General features: G+C 42.6%; 1 protein-coding gene across 2 annotated transcripts in view; it reads left to right on the forward strand.

Moving 5' to 3' along the window:
* LOC103181108 (serine/threonine-protein kinase 32B) overlaps positions 1-21,190 on the forward strand; it is a 151,093-nt gene that overhangs the window by 47,325 nt on the left and 82,578 nt on the right. For both annotated transcript variants that reach the window (XM_042341188.1, XM_042341186.1), the window contains exon 3: positions 13,353-13,504. In XM_042341188.1, the coding sequence (XP_042197122.1) occupies positions 13,386-13,504 (119 nt within the window). In that variant the 5' untranslated portion in view covers positions 13,353-13,385. The remainder of the gene's footprint in view (positions 1-13,352; positions 13,505-21,190) is intronic.

The raw sequence follows: 21,190 nt of genomic DNA on the forward strand, positions 1-21,190 counted from the left end.
TACTGCGTTTCATTTACTCTCTAATAAATATAAACCACTTGTCCTCAAAGAACAATGTGCTAATGTCTTTCAGGTGCTTTTATTTTCCTTTATGTGCAGAAAATATGGGCAATTGTGGAATAGTTCAGGTCCCTGCTGAAGACCTTTCTCTTCAACCGTGCCTTTGGTGACCTTCCTCCCCATCCCTCTGGCTCGTCCCCAGAATCCATCACTGTGAAGTGCTCTGAAATGCCGTTCGGCATGGAGGGCACTATATAATCCAAGTTGTTGTTGTAGTTTATCATCACATTACTGCTTGCCTTGCATTCTTATCCACATTGCCTCCAAACATGTATCCATAGGGTTATACTTCATGGAAAAAGAGTTCTCCTAAGCTTTACTACATCAAATATTTATGGCTCTGTTTGAAATCTCAGCATTTGTTGTGTGATTATTTGCAGTTAGGCCAGTTATTACTTGCTTAAAAATTCACTTGTGCACGTCTACTCTTTTACAGTGTCATCAGGAACAGATGTGCCAGAGTCAGTAATTTTAATAAAGAACAGTGCCAAAGGAGATGAAAATTGTTCTTCAGCAGTTTATTGGAAACTTGGTGAAATATTTAAAGTTGCAAGTTCCCTTTTCTAGTGACTTTCTTTGGTAATAATAATGATAATCCTTGCATTTGATATAGCGCCTTATCATGTTTTCGAGACGTCTCAAAGTGCTTCATAGAATATACTGGAAAGTGAATTGACTGTATATTTTCTGGGTGAAACGTTAAGGTTAATTTCACCAATTTGGTACTTTATCATTCAACCAAATGGACCAAATAGCAATACTTTATGAACCTGCCTGGGTTTAGAACCTCAGCTTAGCTTCATTGGGTTGCAGTAAAAGGAACATGACGACAAAACTAAATCACTTTAAAATCAAGATCATCATTAAATAACACTTTTTAATGCAGGGATATAAAGTCCCACTGCGTTAGAGTTGACGCAATTTGGTGCTTTCTCCCCATTTTTTTTGGGGGGGGATGGGTGTTCAGCCAGGCATCTGACACATTCAGAAACCCATCACCATTCTTAAGATTATCCAAACCAAATTGAGCGTCACATACACCCTACCTATACATGGAAATCTCAGAGATAGATTGTTGGAATGGAATGGCACTCTCTCCATAGAGGGACGTATCGTGTTTACCTGATCCCCTCTTGCCCCGCCCCCCTACATTTTCCTTGGTTATAGTTCCAATGACACTGGACTCACTTTCATAACTATTTCACCCACAGTCAATTCATTTTACAGTATATTCTGTGAAGCACTTTGAGACATCTTGAAGATGTGATAAGGTGCTATATAAAATGCAGGGATTATTATTCTTGTCCCAGTTGCCCTGATTCATGTGTGAGCCTTGACATTAATTAATTCCAAGCTGATCCTGATGCTGCCTCACCAGACATCCACCCATTCAAACCTTCCTGATATTTTCAAACGACCCCAGGTCAGTCAAGGGGGAGCAGATAAGTTTCCTCAGCTTTCATGCTTGTGAATTGGGTGTTTCTGACTGATATCTATAACTGGCTTGTTCACAAGGGAATAAAGGAGAGGACAGGCCCGAGCTGGTAGAAGTTGGAAAGCAATTGTCATCTTGTCATTTTTCAAAATGGACATCCAGATGTTCAATATGAAAATAATTTGCCCACAAAATATACAGTCAGTTCACTTTACAGTATATTCTGCGAAGCACTTTGAGACGTCTCAAAGATATCCTAAATGAAAGGATAATTATTATTAATTAAACTGAAGGTGTTGTTCAAGAAACAAGGACATTCAAGCAGAGAAATATAAAATGGCAATGTTTTCGTTGCCAGAATTATATTTCTTACTTGCCTTTTCTTCTTTTTTCACTTGCACTTGTTTAATCAATAATTGTCTCCAACAAAATCCATGAACTACCCACACGTGCAGATTCTACCCCGTTACTATGGAAACTGTCAGCAGCAAACAGCAGGCAGAGATAGCATCTGGCCTTGTTTGCAGTGATGTCATCACGTATTTATCTACCTCTCCTGGTGCTTCTGCCCGATTACCTACTTGGAAAATGAATAGTTCGAATATAGTTTACCTTATCAATAATAATAATTATAATCCTTGCATTTGACAAAGCCCCTTTTGATGTTGGGAGTGCATCTCGAAGCACTTCACAGGATTTACTGTAAAATTCATTGACTGTTTATTTTTGTGGTTGAATATCAAAACCAAAATAAAACTATTGGTTGAAATAGTACAAGTAGTAAGCCATGGCAAAGGGGAACAACAACAGCTTACATTTATGGAGTACCCTTCATGTAGGATGATGTCTTGGAGCGCTTACCATCACTGGATCGGACACCAAGCAGAGCGAAAGAGGAGGTGACCATAGGCTCGATCGATGAAGTAGATTGTAAGGCAAGACATAGATAAATAAAGAGGAACTGAGACGGAAGGGTAGAGGGAGGGAGTTCCAGATGTTAGGGATGTAAAATCTGAAGACTCGGCTCGCTTAGAGTGAAGGTGAGCAGAGAAGTCTGGAAGAAGATGAGGTACAGCACAATACAATTTACATTCCTCTGTAGCACTTGTCAGGTTTGGCGGTTGTCTCGAAGTTCTTCACATTGCTGAAGGAGCACCCGAGTAAGAAGTGGGAACCATAAGGGACACGCTAAGGCATGAAGGAGTTTGTAGGTGAGGACCTTGGAATCAATCTGTTGGAGGACAAGGAGACAACAACAACAAAATTACATTTGTATAGTGCCTTTCATGTCAGGAGGATGTCCCAAAGCACTGGACAATCAGTGTTTCAGAGCCGAGCTGGGAGTCAGGATCGGGGAAGGTAGGGGAGTAAAGGAGGGTGATCGAAGGCACGGTCAAAGAGGAGGGTCTTTTGACGGATCTTGAAAAAGGCAAGAGAGGGGGTGGAGGCAGGGGGATTGCAGGGTGGAGTTCCAGAATGGCTGCAGGCCTTCCTGCCAATGGTGGGGCAGGCGAACTGGAGGACATGAAGCAGGATGCATCCCACTGAGCGGAGGGAGCGGGCAGGTTGGTAGGGGGGAGCAAGGCCATGAAGAACTTTGAAGGTGAGGACCAGGATCTTGAACTGTATTCTCTGTGTGATGGGAAGTCAGTGGAGTTGGGCGAGGATGGGGGTGATAGGGCACGGAGCATAGTGCAGGAGAGGACACAGACTGCAGAGTTTTGGATGATCTGCAGCTTATGGAGGGAGGAGTGGGGGAGGCCAACAAGCAGAGAGTTTACAGAGTTGAGCCTGGATATTGTGAATGTGTGTTTGAGAGTCTCGGCAGCATGTGGTGTGAGACAGTGGTGGAGACGGGCGATGTTGCGGAGGTGGGGGAAGGCAGAGAGGGTCATGGCACAGATGTGGGGGTAGAAAGGATAGTTGAGGGTCAAACAAGATGCCAAGGTTCTGGACTGGCTTGGTGAGGTGGCGTGTGCATCCTTGGATGGTGATGCTGTCAGTGCCTGAGGTATGGAGGCGTTTTATGGGAGCCAATCAGGAGAGCCTCGGTCTTGTTGACGTTCAACTGTAGAAAGTTAGCTCTTATCCAGGAATTAATGTCTGACAGACATTCTGTCAGGACAGCAGTGGTCCTGGAGTCAAGGGTGGAGGTAGAGAGGTACAGTTGGGTGTCATCCAATAGCGGAGCAAGGTGCGTACTGGGATGATGGGTGTGCGGATGCTTCAAGTTCACTGATCAGGGTCATTAATTTTATTACTTGTTTGCAACAGTGAAATAAAACCCAGCATTCTGCTTTAAACTGCCATGTGTACATTATAAATATAAATAGTTTCATGAGGGAGTCCTGCCTTGAAACCTACATCTTTGACCGCATCTATTGTCACCTATTTCTTCCTCCGCCCCACCCCAAATGGCACTGTATCAATTACAAGGATTACTTAAGGACTTTGAGACATCCGCCCTATGTGAATGGTGCTACATGAATATAGATTGCATTATTATTGTGGTCTTGTTAGTGGTTTGTAGTATCAGCATAATTTCTTTGGATTTATATTGTGTCATCTACCATACATCACCAATGTCTTATTTCTCCTTACAACAGCGCCCAGAGACTGTAAAGATGCTTTTCAGTGCTAATATACCCAAATCCCTTTCCACTTTAATTTATGATCTACCATTTAATATTGTTCTCAGATTTTCTATTTGTAGCATCAATATGCACTGCAACAGCTTACGTTTTACAATAATAAATACCACCTGTCATTCACCTGCCTAATTTACAAATTCTCTGCCTCTCTTGAAATTTGTAACCTTTCCTCAAAAAGTAATCAAATGTAGCATTGAAACCTTGGGCAGGTCACACCTTGCAAGAGTCATTCCCCATTATTACCAAGTAAATACTTACTCAATCCTTAGAAAATATAGATCAATGGTGGAGGAAATGTCTAGAAAGGATCAACGTATAACATTTTATATGGGATTGAAAAAGTAAACCTAGATCAATACTCTAGGATGCAACATGAACAAGAAGACATAGGTTCAGAGTTATGAAGGGCAATTTAAGGACAGACACCAGGAAGTTGTTCTTTACTCATAAGGTAATTAATTACTAGAACAGGCTGTCAAGAAGGCTTGAGTAAGGTCAGGGCACTGGACTCATTTAAAAAGCAGCTTGATGCTGTGATGGGAGGATGGGTGTTCTGGCAGGATAAGATCAGATGGGCTGAAGGGCCTTCTTCATCCAGACAGATCTTGTGAGACCAAGATATGGTTCTTCTGCAGGCTCTGGAATGTTCAAGATGGATGATTTCTCCATTGGTTTGTTTCCAGCTAGGGCCAACTTTCCTATTATGTCTGAGGCTTACAAGGTTTCAGGGCATTGTTGATTTAGGTTTGGGAGCGTATTGTATACATGGTTTAGTGGGGCAGGGCGGTGCACTGTGCAATCTATTGCAGGCACACCAAGAAGAGAAGAGAAGGAGTTGCCTTAAACCAAAGGTTTTTCATCCCAGTATCCAGAAGGAATGAAGAGCAGCAATTTCTCCTATTCTGAATTATGCATTGTTACCTGGAAATCATAACAAGTAGCATTGCTGGTAGTATGATGTGGTTGCAAAACTCAAGAGACATCTGTAATTCACAGTCATCAGCGCATGATTTTTTATTTTTAATAATCCTTGCATTTGATATAGTGCCTCTCACATTTGGAGGACATCTCAAACACTTCACAGGATTCATTGTAAAGTACAATGACTGTGAATTTTGTAGGCAAACATAACGGCCAAATTGTACATAGCCACAACCTTCTGATTGAGAGGTGAGAGTGCTACCAACTGAGCCAGGCTAACGCATAATATACTTAAATCATAAAGATAATCCTTACATTGAGTGTCAACAACAACAACTTGCACTTATATAGCGTCCTCCACGCAGGGTAGCCTCCCGAAGTGCTTCACAGGATATACAGCTTCAACCTAGCTACACAATCTAAAATCTTTATGTAAGTATTTCCATATGGAATATGTCAGGTAGTTAATGATTACACTTGGACATGGTTTCTTGATATGAAGTCTTACCTGATATCATATAAGGGCAAAAACTAAGTGGAAAGATTACCCACTGATAACTCAACAAGAGAAAAATGTGTTAGTCTTCTCTGTATATGCTCTGGACCAATACCTACTATTGTATTTCCAGAATTGAAGGGAGACTGAAGAGATGCAATTATTTATAAAATCTGGATCCACAGTTAAGGAAATGCTTTTGCAACTAATTATAGTACTCTCTCTTGTTTCCCCAGATGTTAGAGATAACTGGTGAGAAGCCCTGATCACGTTCAGCAGATTTATTATTTGCATCTGCTGAGAGTGGGTTGGCAATAGCATTTCAAAGATAGGCACTTCTTTAATAAAGCAGTCATACACACGCACACACACACTCACATACACACTAGCGCCTTTCAAGTTCACATACACGTGCACAACTGTCTTTCACTTCAGGATGATATCTCAAAGCGCTTCACAGGTTGTATTGTAAAGTAAACTAACTATTTAGTCAGCACATCAAAGTCACACAAGCAGCTAGGAGGTGAATTATGATTTTATCTGGGCAATTGTTGGCCAGAACCCTGGGAGAAACTCTTTTTCGAATAGTACCATAGGATCTTTAATGTCCACCTGAACAGGCAGATGAGACTTTGGTTTAACATCTCATCTGCTAAAAAGAAAGAAAGCAGTCAGAGAAAGGGAAATTGTTGTAGATTATTGCAATGTTTGTGGTGCTTCATTAATATTCTCTTACGAGCGTGATGCATCCAAAATCCATAAGCATTACAGTTGCCAGTTAATCATACTGTTGCAACAGCCTAGCTGCAAGTCTTATTAAATTTGAAAAAGACATCCTCAATAGTTTAACAAAGTACATGAACATTTTAATTGGTTTAAGAACGATCTCAAGACCCTTCTCTTCGATTGTGCCTTTGGTCGCTCTCCCACCTCTCTGCCTTCCCTTATCCTGCACCACTCCTCCCCCATGCTCGGGCCCTGACATCAGTGCTTTGAGACGTCCTCCCGACGTGAAAGGCACTCTATAAATGTAATTTTGTTGTTGTTTCCAGAATGCTTCCAGAAAGGTATTATTTGGAAATCCAATACAATCTATTCCCAATGCCGATGTGATCTAATTGAGCATCATGAGCCAATTCTAAAATACAAAAAAGAACCCGAACTTATCAGAAAATCCTACAAGCCCAGGCTCTAAACCTTTAAGTGTGTCAGCCTGGTAGTGGTAGCACTTTCGTCATTTAGTTAAAAGTTGTGGGTTGAAGCCCAAAGTCAGGAGTTGAACTCACATAATCCAAGCCGACACTCCAATGCAATGTTGGGGGTGTCCTAGATTGACGGAGGTGCTGTCCTTCGGATGAGTGTCTGCTTGTTCAGTTTAAAGATTCCACGGCACTATTTGAAAAGAGAATTGAGATTCTCCCGGTGTCCTGGCCAACAACCCCCTCAGAAAATAAATTGGTCATTCACTTCATGACTGTTTGTGTGACATTGCTACGTGCAAATTGGTTGCCGGGTTCGTCCGCAAATGCACAGTCACTCCACTTCACAGTAAATGCTGTGAAGCGCTTTGGGGCATCTTCCCGACGTGAAAGGCACTAAACCAAATACAGGGATTATTATTATCATTGTTCAGGTGAGCTTTCGGTCTGCTTCATTTGAAGGCACCAGAATAGATTTTATGTTGGTTTGAACATCAAATGACTGCTAGGTGGCAGCACACCCCTCCTGGTGAGTGGTTTCTTCCATCTTTCAGGTCAGGATCAACGCCACGGTGAATTCTTTTGAAAATAAGGCAATTATTATGATGCAAATTCGAGCTTCTGGTAAAGGCTGCCCGGTTGAGAAATTATTACTTTTTGGGGCCGGAAGAGCGGGAACTTTGGCCGTCTTCCAAGAGCTCGAGCATAAAAATTGTAATATAAACTTCCCAAGCTGCTCAAGCGGCTGGAATTTATTTGACGACAAAACTGGGGATGGTGGTGAATTGCGTCACCACTTGAGCTTTTGACTCGAAAAAGACTCAAGGCATCTGAAGGCAATTTGAAATGTGCCTCATGCTATCTCAGCTAAGAACTCAAACAGTGCCTTGCCTCCTGCTGTTGCTAACACCTTGGGAAAAACAGTTTGAACAGCACGCAGTCTTCAAGGCATTCAAGGCGGATCATTGTGCAAGTGTTCACTTCTCGAAAAAAGAAAGAAGTTTCTTCCGTTGTCCGAGCCAAATAAAATTGATCATTCACTTCATGGCTGTTTATGGGACACGGCTGAGTGCAGTCATTCTCCTACAAACACAACATTAGTCCACTTCCTAGTATATCCTGTGAAGTTGAGATGTCCTCCCTGCGTAAAAGGCGCTATACCAAAGGCAAGGATTATTATTCAGTGTTCTGGACTTTTCTATGATATGTTGAACATTATTATTTGGTTCTCCTACTTTCTTGCTTTTATATCTTTTTTTTATCTCTGTCGGTACCACATTGACCTCATTGTTTCACCTCATTTTCCAATGTTACAATACGCAGCTGGAAAAACATGTGCTAGTCTTCGTCTAGAAGAGTGCGACCAACTGAGCCAGGCTGACACACTCTAGACACTGATGTGGACAAGATGGCCTGTTTCCATGATGTAGCCGTGCCTTCAGCTCCCCTCTCGACTCTCTACCCCCTCCCTCCCTTCCCTCCCCTCACCCTGACCATTTCCCCCCTGCTCGGGTCCCGACCCAACTGTCCAGCGCCTCCTGACGTGAAAGGCGCTCTATAAATGCAATCTTGTTGTTGTTGTTGTTGTTGTAACAGTCTATAAAAGCTATGTAATTCTCTATTATAGTCCTGTAGCTCAGTGGTTAGAGAATTTGCCTTGCAAGTGAGAGACCAATGTTTGATTCCCAGCAGGGCAAAACGTTTCCTTACTCCATACACCTCTGTTTATTTAGCAGTAAGTAGGAACCTGTTTTTTAGTTGATTGGTGAATCCCTTTTCCGGGGATAATAATTCCTTCAATAATAGTAATAATAATAAATTGGTCATTCAATCCACGCCTATTTGTGGGACACTGCTGTCGCAATTTGCTGCTGTGTTTCACCTACAAAATATACGGTCAATTCACTTTAGAGAACTGTGAAGCACTTTGAGATCTCTTGAAGATGTGATAAGGTGATATATCAAATGCAAGGATTATTATAGCTTGCTTACCACAATGAAGCCTTTTTGCCCATGTACAGAAGGAAAAGACAGACTTGCCAGGATTTTTAAGTAAACAATCTGGTGGCTCTGTCAAGTGTCACCGCCACTTGAGTGCAGCTCTTAGTACCTCTGGTATAGTCATATAAAAGTAGTAACATACTGTTTCGTTGGATCCCTTTCTGAGTCTTCGTGCTGACAGCAGTGGGCTGCGTGTGATGCCAGCTTAAAGTGCACTCCTTGTTGTTGATGTGTGATGGCATTTAAACACGAAGATTAATGATCCAAAGAGTAAGACGGAAAGGCAAGTTGACGTTTTGGGCAAAGCCTTTTAGCAGAACAACTCAGCTGGTTCTGATGTAGGGCAACACTCTGTATTATGTCAGCTTTTCTTTCTCTTTCACGTGCCGCTTGACCTGCCCTTTAGCCTCAAGATTTCTGTTTTTTGTTTCTTAATTTCCGGCTTTTGCAGTTTTCATATTTCTCCAAGAGGATTAACAGTTACCACAAGTTTATTGAAAAATAATCTGCGATGGACTTTGATTAAATTTTAGATCAGTGGTATGATCTCTGAACTGTATTTAAAAAGCTTGAGCAAACAGATTTTTTTATTCTTTACACATGTTACAAGCATGCACAACCTCTGCACATGTCATGCCACACATCAAATATATTTTAATCGTTATAAAAACTCACAAAACTAAAAGCAAAATAATCATTATATTATGTATTTTGTATTATAATAGAGAACTAGAAAGCTATCTTTGGTTTATATTTTGCTAAATGTAAGAATGCACTATTACGGTTAGGGTCCTCCTAATGCGAAAGGCGCTATACAAATGTAATTTATTGTTTTTGTTAGATTAAATAAACTCGCTGATGATAGACATCACACCAATCCTTGTCAGACTCCACTGGCTCCCAATCACCGAACGGATCAATATCAAGATCCTCTCACTCATTTTCAAGTCACTTCATGCCTTCACACCTCCCTACCTCTACGACCTGCTTACCCCCACTTCACCACTCTCTGCCTCCGTGTGGCTGGCTCTGGCCTTCCATTTGTCCCTCATGCCCTTTTCTTTCCAAGGTCCTGGAATGAGTTGTTGCTTCCCAGCTTCGCTCTTTCATCTCCCGCCACTCCCTTCACGAACTCCTCCAATCGGGCTTCTGTGCCGCCCATTTGCTTCAACTAAAATGACACAGTCTGAAACTGAAGGAGTGAAAAAAGGTCAAAGTGGCAAATGACATTTTGTCCATCTGCGACCAGGGCTCCCTCTGCCTCCTTGACCTCTCCACTGCCTTCGACACCATTGGCCATTCTATCCTCATCCACCGCCTCTCCTCTCACCTCAACCTTCACAGCTCTCTCCTTGACCTGTTCAGATCGTATCTCTCATATCGCCTGCACTTTATCTCCTCAAACGGCTTCTTCTCTAGCCCCTGGACCGTCTCATGTGGCGTTCCTCAGGGCTCTGTCCTTGGTCCCCTCCTCTCCAATATCTATATGCTCCCTCTTGGTGATATCAACTGCAGACATTGGATCTACTTCCACATGTATGTGGATGATATCTAACTGTATCTCTCTATCTCCACCCTTGACTCCAGGACCACTGCTGCCTGACAGAAAGTAGATCAAATAATAATCATCCTAGATAGTATCTGTCAACATGTCAGAAAAACTATTGATTTGGTACTATTAGATGAAAATTTGCACGCAAGATTCTTACACTGATTTTGCCGTGTCTGTAGCTTCTAAGTGTCCTTTGTGTGACCTTTTTTCATCCTTCAGTTTCAGACTGTGTCATTTTAGTTGAAGCAAATGGATTAGCAAGAACCTCTGCAGGCTTGAGAAAAAAATACCTAATCCAACTGCAATATCTTGTCTTCAATTCTGAGCGAGTCTCGCACAAATAATATAAACTGCTGATGTGCATCAGTAATTTAAAAAAAAATAGTTATTTAGTGTCGATGAGGCCCCAGAAAAGAAATGATAAAATAATAACAATAATAATGTTGCATTTTATATAGCGCCTTATCGCGTCTTCGAAACATCTCAAAGTGCTTCACAGAATATACTGCAAATTAAATTGACTGTATATTTTGTGGGCGCAAATGTAAACTTTCAAAAAGATAATTGAAACAAAATCATAGTATGAATTTGCACAATGGACATCCATTTAAGTTTCCTCTCTGCCATATAATTTGACTCCTGCAATTATAGTTTCTACTCTTTGGCGTTCGTTACCATGGCTTTGTCCTGCTCTGAATTCCCTTCCATACATAGGTAGTAGACAATGCTTCCCATCATATATCAATTAGGGGCAGAAATCAGTTACCGGTATTGTTACGATCAATTGGTAGCACTCACGCTTCTGAGGCAAAAGGTTATGGTATCAAGCCCTTCATCAGGCCTTTGAACTCAATTAGTCCAAAATGACACAAAATTGCAGTGCTGTACTGTCAGCGATGCCGCCTTCAGATGTGACGTTAAACCAAAGTCCCATCTGCATTGAAGTTTCCCACAGCGCTAATAGAAAAGAGAAGGGAGTTTCTCCCTTTATCCTGACCAACAATTCCCCCAAATAACACTGGCTATTCACTTCACAGCTGTTGGTATGACATTGCTGTGTGCAAATTGACTGCCAAGTTTGCTTACAAATTACAATGATTACACTTTACAGCATATCCTGTGAAGAGCTTTGCGACACCCTCCTGACGTAAAGGTTGCTAATACAAATGCAAGGATTTGCTGCCATTGTAATACAAAATACATATTCAATCCACATTACAGTGTATACTGGGCAAGGATTATTATTATGTTATTGTTATTGTCATAACTGCTTTCTTTCAATGGCATTTATGTCAACGATTGATATTTCCAAACTGAAAACTGAGGCAAATAATGTTGTGTAAACAATTCTCTCTGCCTGGAGGCCAGCATCAGTCATACTTCAGGTAATTGACTGGAATAGGAACAGTACATTATAAATTTATCAACGATCGGAAAATATTTAGACATTTCACTTAAAAATTCATTGGGGAAAAGCAAAGAATTGTTTTAGCCAATATGGGCTCATCTTCCAGATAATTTTTTTCCTGGTAGAGAGTAAAATAAGTCTAATGGGATTGTCAGTTTTAATTCATGTTCCTCCAGAGAAGTGAAGCTGCAATCACAGTGTGCTTTGGGAATTCACGCTGTTCAATATTAATGACTGACATTTAATTATAATAAAAGATTTGTTGCTACATTGATGTTGTAAATAGTTCTTTAGTCTACCTAATGGATAATGGCAAAACATCAGTTACCATGTAATGAAAAACAGCCTGTTTTGGTAGCATGCTTGCCTTCACGTCAGACATTTGTGGGTTCAAGTCCCATGTTGAGCAGTTTAAGGTTATGGTCTAAATTGACACTTCAATGCAATCTTGTGGGAGAGCTGTATTGCTGGAGATGCTATCCTTCAGATGAGATATTGAACTTGTCTGTCCGATGTTAAAATACCAATGACACTATTTGAAAAGAGAAGGAAATTTCTCCTGGTGTCTTGGCCAATAAATCCTTCAGTTAAATTGAATTGGTCATTCTCTTCCTGGCTGGTTGTGGGACTTTGCTGTGGGCAAATTGGCTTCTGCATTTGATGACACATATGGTCACTACACGTTACATTAATTCTGCGAAGCGCGTTAAGATGTCCTCCTGACACGAAAAGTCCTATATCGAATGTAAGATATTGTGATGTTATACTGTGTAGTGCTGATCAACATCTTATTAAAAAGTATTGATTTGGTATCATTGGATGAAAGTCCATGTACTTTTTTTTAATACTGATTTTGCTGTGTCTGTGGNTTTTGTGTCTCCTTTCTGGGTTAGATTCCCGGCACAGCGAAATATTGGGCAAGTTTCCTTACTCCACACGCCTCTGTTTACCTAGCAGTAGGTAGGAACCCGGTTGTTAGTCAGTTGGCAGATTGCTTTTCTGGGGATAATAATTCCTTAAAAAAAAGTTAAATTGGTCATCTCAATCCACGACTGTTTGTGGGACACTGCTGTGCGCAATTGACTGCTGTGTTTCGCCCACAAAATATACAGTCAATTCACTTTACTGTGAAGCGTTTTGAGAAGTCTCGAAGATGTGATAAGGTGCTATATCAAATGGAAGGATTATTATCATTAGTATTAATTAGGAAAGGCAGAGGCTCATGTGGAGTATAAATACCGCACAGACAAGTTGGGCCAAATGGGCTGTTTTCTGTGCTGTAACAGCACCTTGGGATATCCTCCCCACGTGAAAGGTGCTATTTTGTTGTTGTTGTAACAGTCACCATTCTTTGGCAGATATGCTTTCAGTTTTTGTGTGAAGGAAGGTAATATTTGTAGCATTAACTACTTTACCCTGTTTCATATATTCACCATTGGTGAATGCGGGGGGCATTTTATAATCTCTTGTTCCCTGTTGAGCATTTTAATTTCAAACTTATATCGCCTGGTTCTGCGAAGTCAAATAGCTTACATTTGTTTACATTATCAAAGACTCTCATTGATGGATCATCTGGATGGGAATGAAAATAGTTACCCCACATTCTTTTTCTTCCTTGCTCTTGATCAGGTATGCATTGTGCAGAAGAGAGATACAAAGAAAATGTACGCTATGAAATATATGAACAAACAGAAATGCATTGAGCGGGATGAGGTACGGAATGTTTTCAGGGAGCTGCAGATAATGCAAGGACTTGAACATCCTTTCCTTGTGAACCTTTGGTAAGTAAAATATTCCATTACTTACTGCAACAATTCTAATTATGTGGCACTGCAACAATTGCATGAATCCCACTAAGATCTAGGTGCTCCAGGGCAAATTTCAGTCAATTAAATTATAATGATGTTACTTAGAATTACATAGATTATGATAGCACAGAATCAGGCCATTCTGCCCAACTGGTCCGTGTCACTGTTTATAGACCACATGAGACTGCACCCCTCCTAATCTCCTCCTACATATCCCTCTATTCCCTTTTCCCTCATGTATGTATCAGTTTCTTATAAATACCTTGATGCTTTTTGCTTGAACTGCAGATTCCGACAGTGAGTTCCATAATCTCACTGCCCTCTGGATAAAGAAGTTCTTCCTAAACTCCACTTTAAAACTGCTACTGATTATCTTATATTTATGTCTTTTCTTTCGGATCCACAAGCAAGTGGAAACAGCCTGTTAAAGTCCATCTTATCAAATCCTGTCATCATTTAAAATACAACTATGACAACAACCATCTATCCAGTAATTGAGAGTGAGTTGCACCGACACACAGAAACCCCACAACTTATTGTGCGCCAGAACTGGATTCCCAAGATAATTAATCTTTTAATACTATTAACATTAAAATGAATAAATCAATCAGTTAATTTATTAAAATGTGTTTAATTTAGTAATATGAATAAGAAAATTAATATTTACCCTCTATCTGTAAACAGCAACTTACATATATATCGCCCCTTACACAGGGTAGCATCCCCAGAGCACTTGATAATGACAAACAAATATGTAATAAGAAAATAAAATCTTCAACAACAATCCAACAACAATAACAGCTGTTTACTCAAGTAATGGCTTTGGAAAAAGTGGAACCAAGAAGTGAAAAACAGCAGTTTGTAAATTATATCCTTTATTGCCTTCTTCTCTGCCGGCTGTTTTCCTGCTGGTTTCTACAGATGTTGTTGTATGTTCACAGTTTAGACTTGGGCAGAAATGAGGGCCAGCAGCCTGTAATATTGCCCTTGGTTTTTTTAAGTGAAATTACATATCATCAAAATTAAAAGGAGTGTTTCTGACGAGTGCAAGTGGGCTGTTTGTTGTTTGTGCATGTATTATTGTGAGGATTGGAATTCCCAATGGAGAAAATTGATATTTTTATGAATGGTTACATGCAAAATAGCAATAAGAATACAATTTCTCAAATGCGCATTGTTTGTGTACCTGATCACAGAGGCAGAATTTGTCTCCTGACTGATCCATTACAGTAAATTACAATAGTAATCCTTCAGCAGAAACTGCTGCCACAATGGGATTTCAGTAGGTGAGAATGAAAATTAAAGGAACACTTCATGATTTACATTTTTTATTGTAAATGGACTCAGGAAACCCAAGCAAAACATTTCTATGTGTTGATAATCTAGTCTGCACACATTTCCTTACTCCTAAAAAGCTACAAATGTCTTTGTAGTTAACGGGATGAAATTGCAGTGCATCTGAAGAATACAAGGTCGTTGATGTAAATTATTCCAGATGTCTCTTTGGAAGAGCTAACATGCTTACATTTTTAGATTGCCCCTACTGTCAGCACAAAGATCCATCTTTGGATGTTTCTTTACAACAACAGCAACAACAGTTTACATCTATGTAGCTCATTTCACATTGAAAGGATATCTCAGGGCACTTCACAATGCTGACTGGGAACCCCATCTGAGGGTTGGGGGGAGCTGATGTGGGCTGTGGGGAAAGTGATGTCAAGCACAGTCATAAAGATAGGTCGTGAGGTGGATTTTGAAGATGGGGAGGGAATGAGGCTGGACGAATTGCACAGAGCAGGGGCAGAATTGCTAAAAGCTCTCTAATCCACGATGCGGTAAACCAGCAGGATACATGAAGCCGACCGGTGTTTGGGCAGAAAGTGGTTGGGCCATAGGAGGATTTAGAAATGGATTGAGGCTACGCTGTGGAGGCATTTAAAAGTGAGGACTAGGATTCTGAATTTGATCTGCAGGGATTGAGTGATGCATTCGCAAATTCTGGTGTGGGAGAGGACATGAGTTGCAGAGTTCTGGATAGTCTACGGTTTGTGTAGGGAGGAGCTGAGCAGTCCAGCAAGCAGGGTTTTGGAATAATCAAGCCCTGGATTTGTTGAAGATGTGGATGAGGGTCTCAGTAGCCTTAGGGGGAAGGAGGGTAGGGAGAGGTAGTGGTGGAGGCGGGCGTTCTTGTGGAAGTGACGGAAAGCTGAGCGAATGAAATCCTGGATGTAGAATTTGTCGGACAGTTAGGGGTCGAATGAGACTCAGGTTCTGCACAGACTCTGTAAGGAGGAGAGAACATCTGTGCAGGTCGATGTGTTCGGTGCCTGAGGTGAGAAGGTGCTGACTGTGGAGCCAAGCAGAAGAGCCTTGGTCTTGTTGACATTTAGCCCGAAAAAGTTAATTAAAGTGGAGACAATGAACATAAACTGCAGCACCACAATGCAAATTATCACAAGCACTAATTCTATTAATTAAATTGTTGTTTTTTTTCAAAACCTCTTCCAAGAGATTGTGGCTTTGTCTGTGATTTTAAATCTCAGAGGTGTGTACAGAGGAGAATAAGGGAGCTGATGTGCAGAAAACATGACAAAAGTGTGCAGAATATTTCTGTTGCCTTGGAACATTAATCAATCTGGTACTTTACATTGCTTCAGGATAATATTCCATGCAAGCATCTGCTGTCACAGTTGTTGCACAGTTGGGCATTTCCTTAAAACAAATTACCTTTCCACTGGTCTGATTATGCAATGGATCTTTGGACGGAATAGAAAAACACATACTCGAGAGAGCATTTCGCCTAAAAACATTGTCAGAATTTTCTTCACGTCTTTTCAAATACAAATGCCATAAACTTGATTATTGCCTGGGAGTGGGGGGGTGCTACAGTTTACATTAGCACTCATCCTCGCTTCAGAATAATACCAGAAATATTCTGAAAGAAGACGAGTTACTTCCCAGGAGATACAATGCCATAAGTAATGGTTTCCATCAGCATAAATTAATACAAGCAATGCTCATAACAAGATCGCAGAATTTTCCCCACAGACGAGATGTAGCTGTGATGTGTAAAATAGGAAAACCAGGGAAAGCCAGTTCAATCGTGCCTGGATACTTAAATGTACTTTTTCACATTTTGTCTGGTTCTGTGTTTTAATTTCGTAAGGTGATGAGCACAGTCAATGTCCCTTCTTCCCCCTTCCCCCCAACACACACACACACACACACACACATACACACACCACACTCACACACACACACACTAAAGTGACCTTGCAAATTCTGGCTTCTTGACACCCATTTGTACAGTGTTCCAGGTGGAAAATCTCGCTCTTATTGTCATCAACCTGAAAACCTAGCTTGTCAAACTAAGCGCAGGCAAGATATGAGTTTGCCACGTTAAAAAGGTTTTGATTATACAGTCTGGAAACTATTTCACTTTGGAATTATAATTAACCAAGCTCGAGGCACATTTACATGAAATGCAATTGGATAATCCTGAAAACATCAAGGTTGATTTTCAACCAAATACATTAAAAGTTGATTCTTGTTCAAAACAGCAATAATCCTACTGTTTGTGTTTTCAAATTTGCAATTAGTGCTTGTAAAAAGCAGTGAACATATATCCTGTGAGTGTAGAAAGTTTGTTGCGTGCTGGAATATGGAAGTTGGTCATTTTCTAGGAAGTAAAAATGCATGGATACACTATACTATATGCAGATTTAGATAAACATATATCTATTAGGATACTGAACGTACTGTCTCATCATCCTCCTCCACAGGACCACACTTCCCTGGTTCCAATCCTATTTGACCCATCGCCTCCACTTTGTTTCCTCCAGTAGCTTCTCTCACACGGCCACGTGTATGGTACCTAAGTCTTCTCTTTTCTCTCATCTACATGCTTTCCCTTGGTGACTTCATTTGTCAAAGTGGGATTACTTTCCACATGAACGTAATTAACATCCAAATCTATCTCTACTTCCAACCTTGATTCCAGGTCTACTGATTTCTGACAGCCTCCTTGATCAAGGCCTGAATGAATCTTAACTTGCTTTACTATCACATGGATAAGATTGAAGCCATGCTCTTCAGCTCCTGTTAATGCCTCTCTCTGGCAGCTTGGAAGCTCAATGTTCCCAGCTTCTCTCTCAAGCTCACAGAACCAACCTCGGCACGTAACCTTGGCTGGGATTCGGCACAAAAGTCAAATCTCTTTCCTTCCTCACATCTGATCCCTGACCAGCACCCGTTTACTGCCACTTTGTCACATCTCCCACTTCTGATCTCACTCCCAGAACTGTTGAAACTTTCATCCTCACCTTTGTCATCTCTAGACTCAAATTCCCTTCCAATTGCACCATCCGTAAGCTCCAGCTCTCATAAAACTCCATCCACCGCTCACACACTTATCTGCACAAATCTTTACATACACATCACCCTCATCCTCACCAGGCTCAAGTAGCTCTCAGTGGATTGACAAAAGACCCTTACGTCACTCTTAGTCCATGCCAGCGGGCTGACCATGCCTCGCTGCCCACCCCCCCACCCCTGCTGTTCGCTCTTAGTCTCGGAGTGCGTATTTTGGCTGCTACCATCGATCGAGCTGTTTCCCTATAATGCTCCCAGCCCTGTCCTCTACCCTCCAATACTTTCGCTCGATCCTCCTCTCCTACTGTCCTCCCTGACTCTTATCCCTGCTTGACCGTCCCACTACTTCTAACCACTGAGCTACAGTGGAGTCCTGTAGCTCAGTGGTTAGAGCACTCGCTTTGCAAGTGAGAGACCTGAGTTCAATTCCAGGCAGGGTGAAACCTTGAGCAAGTTTCCTTACTCCACACGCCTAATAATAATCCCTCCAAAAACAATAATAAATTGGTCATTTTCAATCTACGTCTGTTTGTGGGACATTGCTGTGCGCAATTGGCTGCCGCGTTCGCCCACAAATATACAGTCAATTCACTTTACAGTGTGTTCTGTGAAGCGCTACGTGAAAAGCGCTATATCAAATGCAAGGATTATTATTATTACCTCCAGCCTGCAAATCCTCGGTCGGGCACACCGTAGGAGTCGCCACTGGCTATCCAACAGCAGCCACTCTGATTGCCCTAACCCCCTCCCTGCCAGTCCTCCCCCAATCCCTCCTCACCCCCCACATTCCGCCACCAACTGTCCCATCCGCATCGGCCTACAAAATATCCGTTCCCTCGCCAACAAAACACTCACCATCCAAGACCTCATCGTTGAAGAAAACATTTACATTCTCGCTCTCACTGAAACATGGATCACTGCAGCCGACACCTTCCCCTGACAGAGACCACACCACCCGGCTACACCTTCCATCATACCCCACGACCTAATTGCCATGGTGGCGGTGTAGCTCTCATCTCCCGGTCCCCGCTCGGCCTGTCCCTTTACTCCTCTGGAACTTTCCCCTCCTTTGAGCACCTTACCCTTTATCACCCCTCCAACCTCCCACTCAAAATTCGTCCCTCCAAGCCCTCTCTCTCTTATCCATTCCCTCAATCTCTCCCTCCACATCCACTCCACCAACCATGTTCACGGTCATCTCGACCTGGTGATCACTTCGGGCCTCACCGTCTTGGACCTCACCATCATCGACAAAGCGATCTCGGAGCATCACTTCATCTCCCTTAACTTCTCAATCCCTCTCCCCACTCATCTCTATCTCCAACGCCCCTGGAAAAAAATCTCTACCCCCTCTCTCTCGGCTGTCCTGGATCATCTGACCTCCTTCCCCTCTGGGCGTCCTCCCACAGTGACCTATCCTCCTCGGTCACTCTTCTCCACAGCTCCCTGTCCTCCACTCTCGATTCCCTTGCTCCCCTCTCCAGAACCATCTCCTATTCACGCAAGTCACCATGGTAAACCAGCCACCTCCACTCCTTTAAAGCACAGGTGTGTGCCGCTGAGCACACCTGGCTTAAATCAAACTTAACGGTCCATCAGCTGATCTGGCTGGACCATACCAAATCTTACCGCTCTGCCCTCGCCTCTGCTAAATTGTCGTTCTACTCCAAAACAATCTTGGAGGCCAAGGACAACCCCAGGCTCCTCTTCTCCATCACGAACAAGCTCCTCCACCCACCCTCTCATGTCTCGCCCATCCTCACCTCAAATGCCAACTGTGAGGTGATTCTGGTCTTCCTTGAATCCAAAGTCGAGGGAATCTGCTCAGCTGCCTCTGCCACTGCATCTGCTACCCTCTCCCAATCTCCTCCTCCCACCCGGGCCCCTATCCATGCCTCCCACCACACCTTTCAACCTCATTCATCATCACCATACCCACATGAAACCAACCACCTGCTCCCTCGACCTTATCCCTACCCCTCTCCTTACCTCCCAGCTCCACCTCCTTGCCCCTCTACTCATTGACATCATAAACCTCTCCCTGTCCTCTGGTACTGTTCCCATCCCATTAAAAACCGTCGTCGTCACTCTTATCCTTAAAAAACCCTTCCTGGACACTTCCTTACTCCTTAATTACCACCCCATCTCTACCCTCCCTTTCCTCTCCAAAGTCCTTGAACGAGTTGTTGCTTCTCAGCTTTGCTCCTTCCTCTCCCACCACTCCCTTCTCAAACCCCTCCAATCGGGTACCTGTGCCTCCCACAGCACAGAAACAGCTCTGGTCAAAGTGCCAAATGATATTCTGTTCATCTGCAACCAGGGCTCCCTCTGCCTCCTCGTCCTCCTTGACCTTTCTGCTGCTTTTGACACCGTCTACCACTCAATCCTCATCCACCGCCTCTCCTCTCACCTCAACCTTCACGGCGCTGTCCTTGACTGGTTCAGATCGTACCTCTCATACCACCTCCACTTCATCTCCACAGACGACTTCTCCTCTTGCCCCTGCACCATCTTATGTGGTGTTCCTCAGGGCTCTGTCCTTGGTCCCCTCCTCTTCAATATCTATATGCTCCCTCTTGGTGACATCATTCGCAGACATGGGGTCAACTTACACATGTATGTGGATGACACCCATCTCTGCCTCCACCCTTGACTCTGTCGGACATCAAGTCCTGGATGAGAGCTAACTTTCTTCAGTTGAACGTCAACAAGACCGACCTCTTGATCGGCTCCCGTCAGCACCTCCTCACCTCAGCCGCTAACAGCGTCACCATCCATGGTTGCACACTCCAACTTGCTAAGTCAGTCTGGAACCTTGGTGACTTGCTTAACCCTCAACTATCCTTTCTACCCCACATCTGCACCATGACCCAGCGCCTTGGCGCTTTACAAATTAAATTTTGTTGTTGTTACCTACAAATGCCTCTGCACCTCCTTATCCCTATGACCTTTACGAACCTCATTCATCTGCTTGGCATATCCTGGCCTGATGTATGTCCACCAGCCTCTCTGCCTTACTATCAGTGGTCAAGCCTTCAGCCACCATGCTCCCACCCTCTAAAACTCCTTCCCTCGTCCACTCCCTCTTGCCCCGCACCATCTTGTCCAGTTGTCCAGTGTTCCTCAGGACTCTGTCCTTTGTCAGAAAAGCCTTCAAAAGCTGCCTAAGAACCCATTTCTTCAACTGTGGCAACCTCTTCCCTCAACCTCCCCATACGATTCTGTAACCAGCACCATCTCTGTAAAGTTCTCAGAGATATTACTATACTCAAAGAGTCCTATATAAAT

Source organism: Callorhinchus milii, unplaced genomic scaffold (assembly GCF_018977255.1).
Source record: "Callorhinchus milii isolate IMCB2004 unplaced genomic scaffold, IMCB_Cmil_1.0 Scaffold1, whole genome shotgun sequence".
NCBI lineage: Eukaryota > Metazoa > Chordata > Chondrichthyes > Chimaeriformes > Callorhinchidae > Callorhinchus > Callorhinchus milii.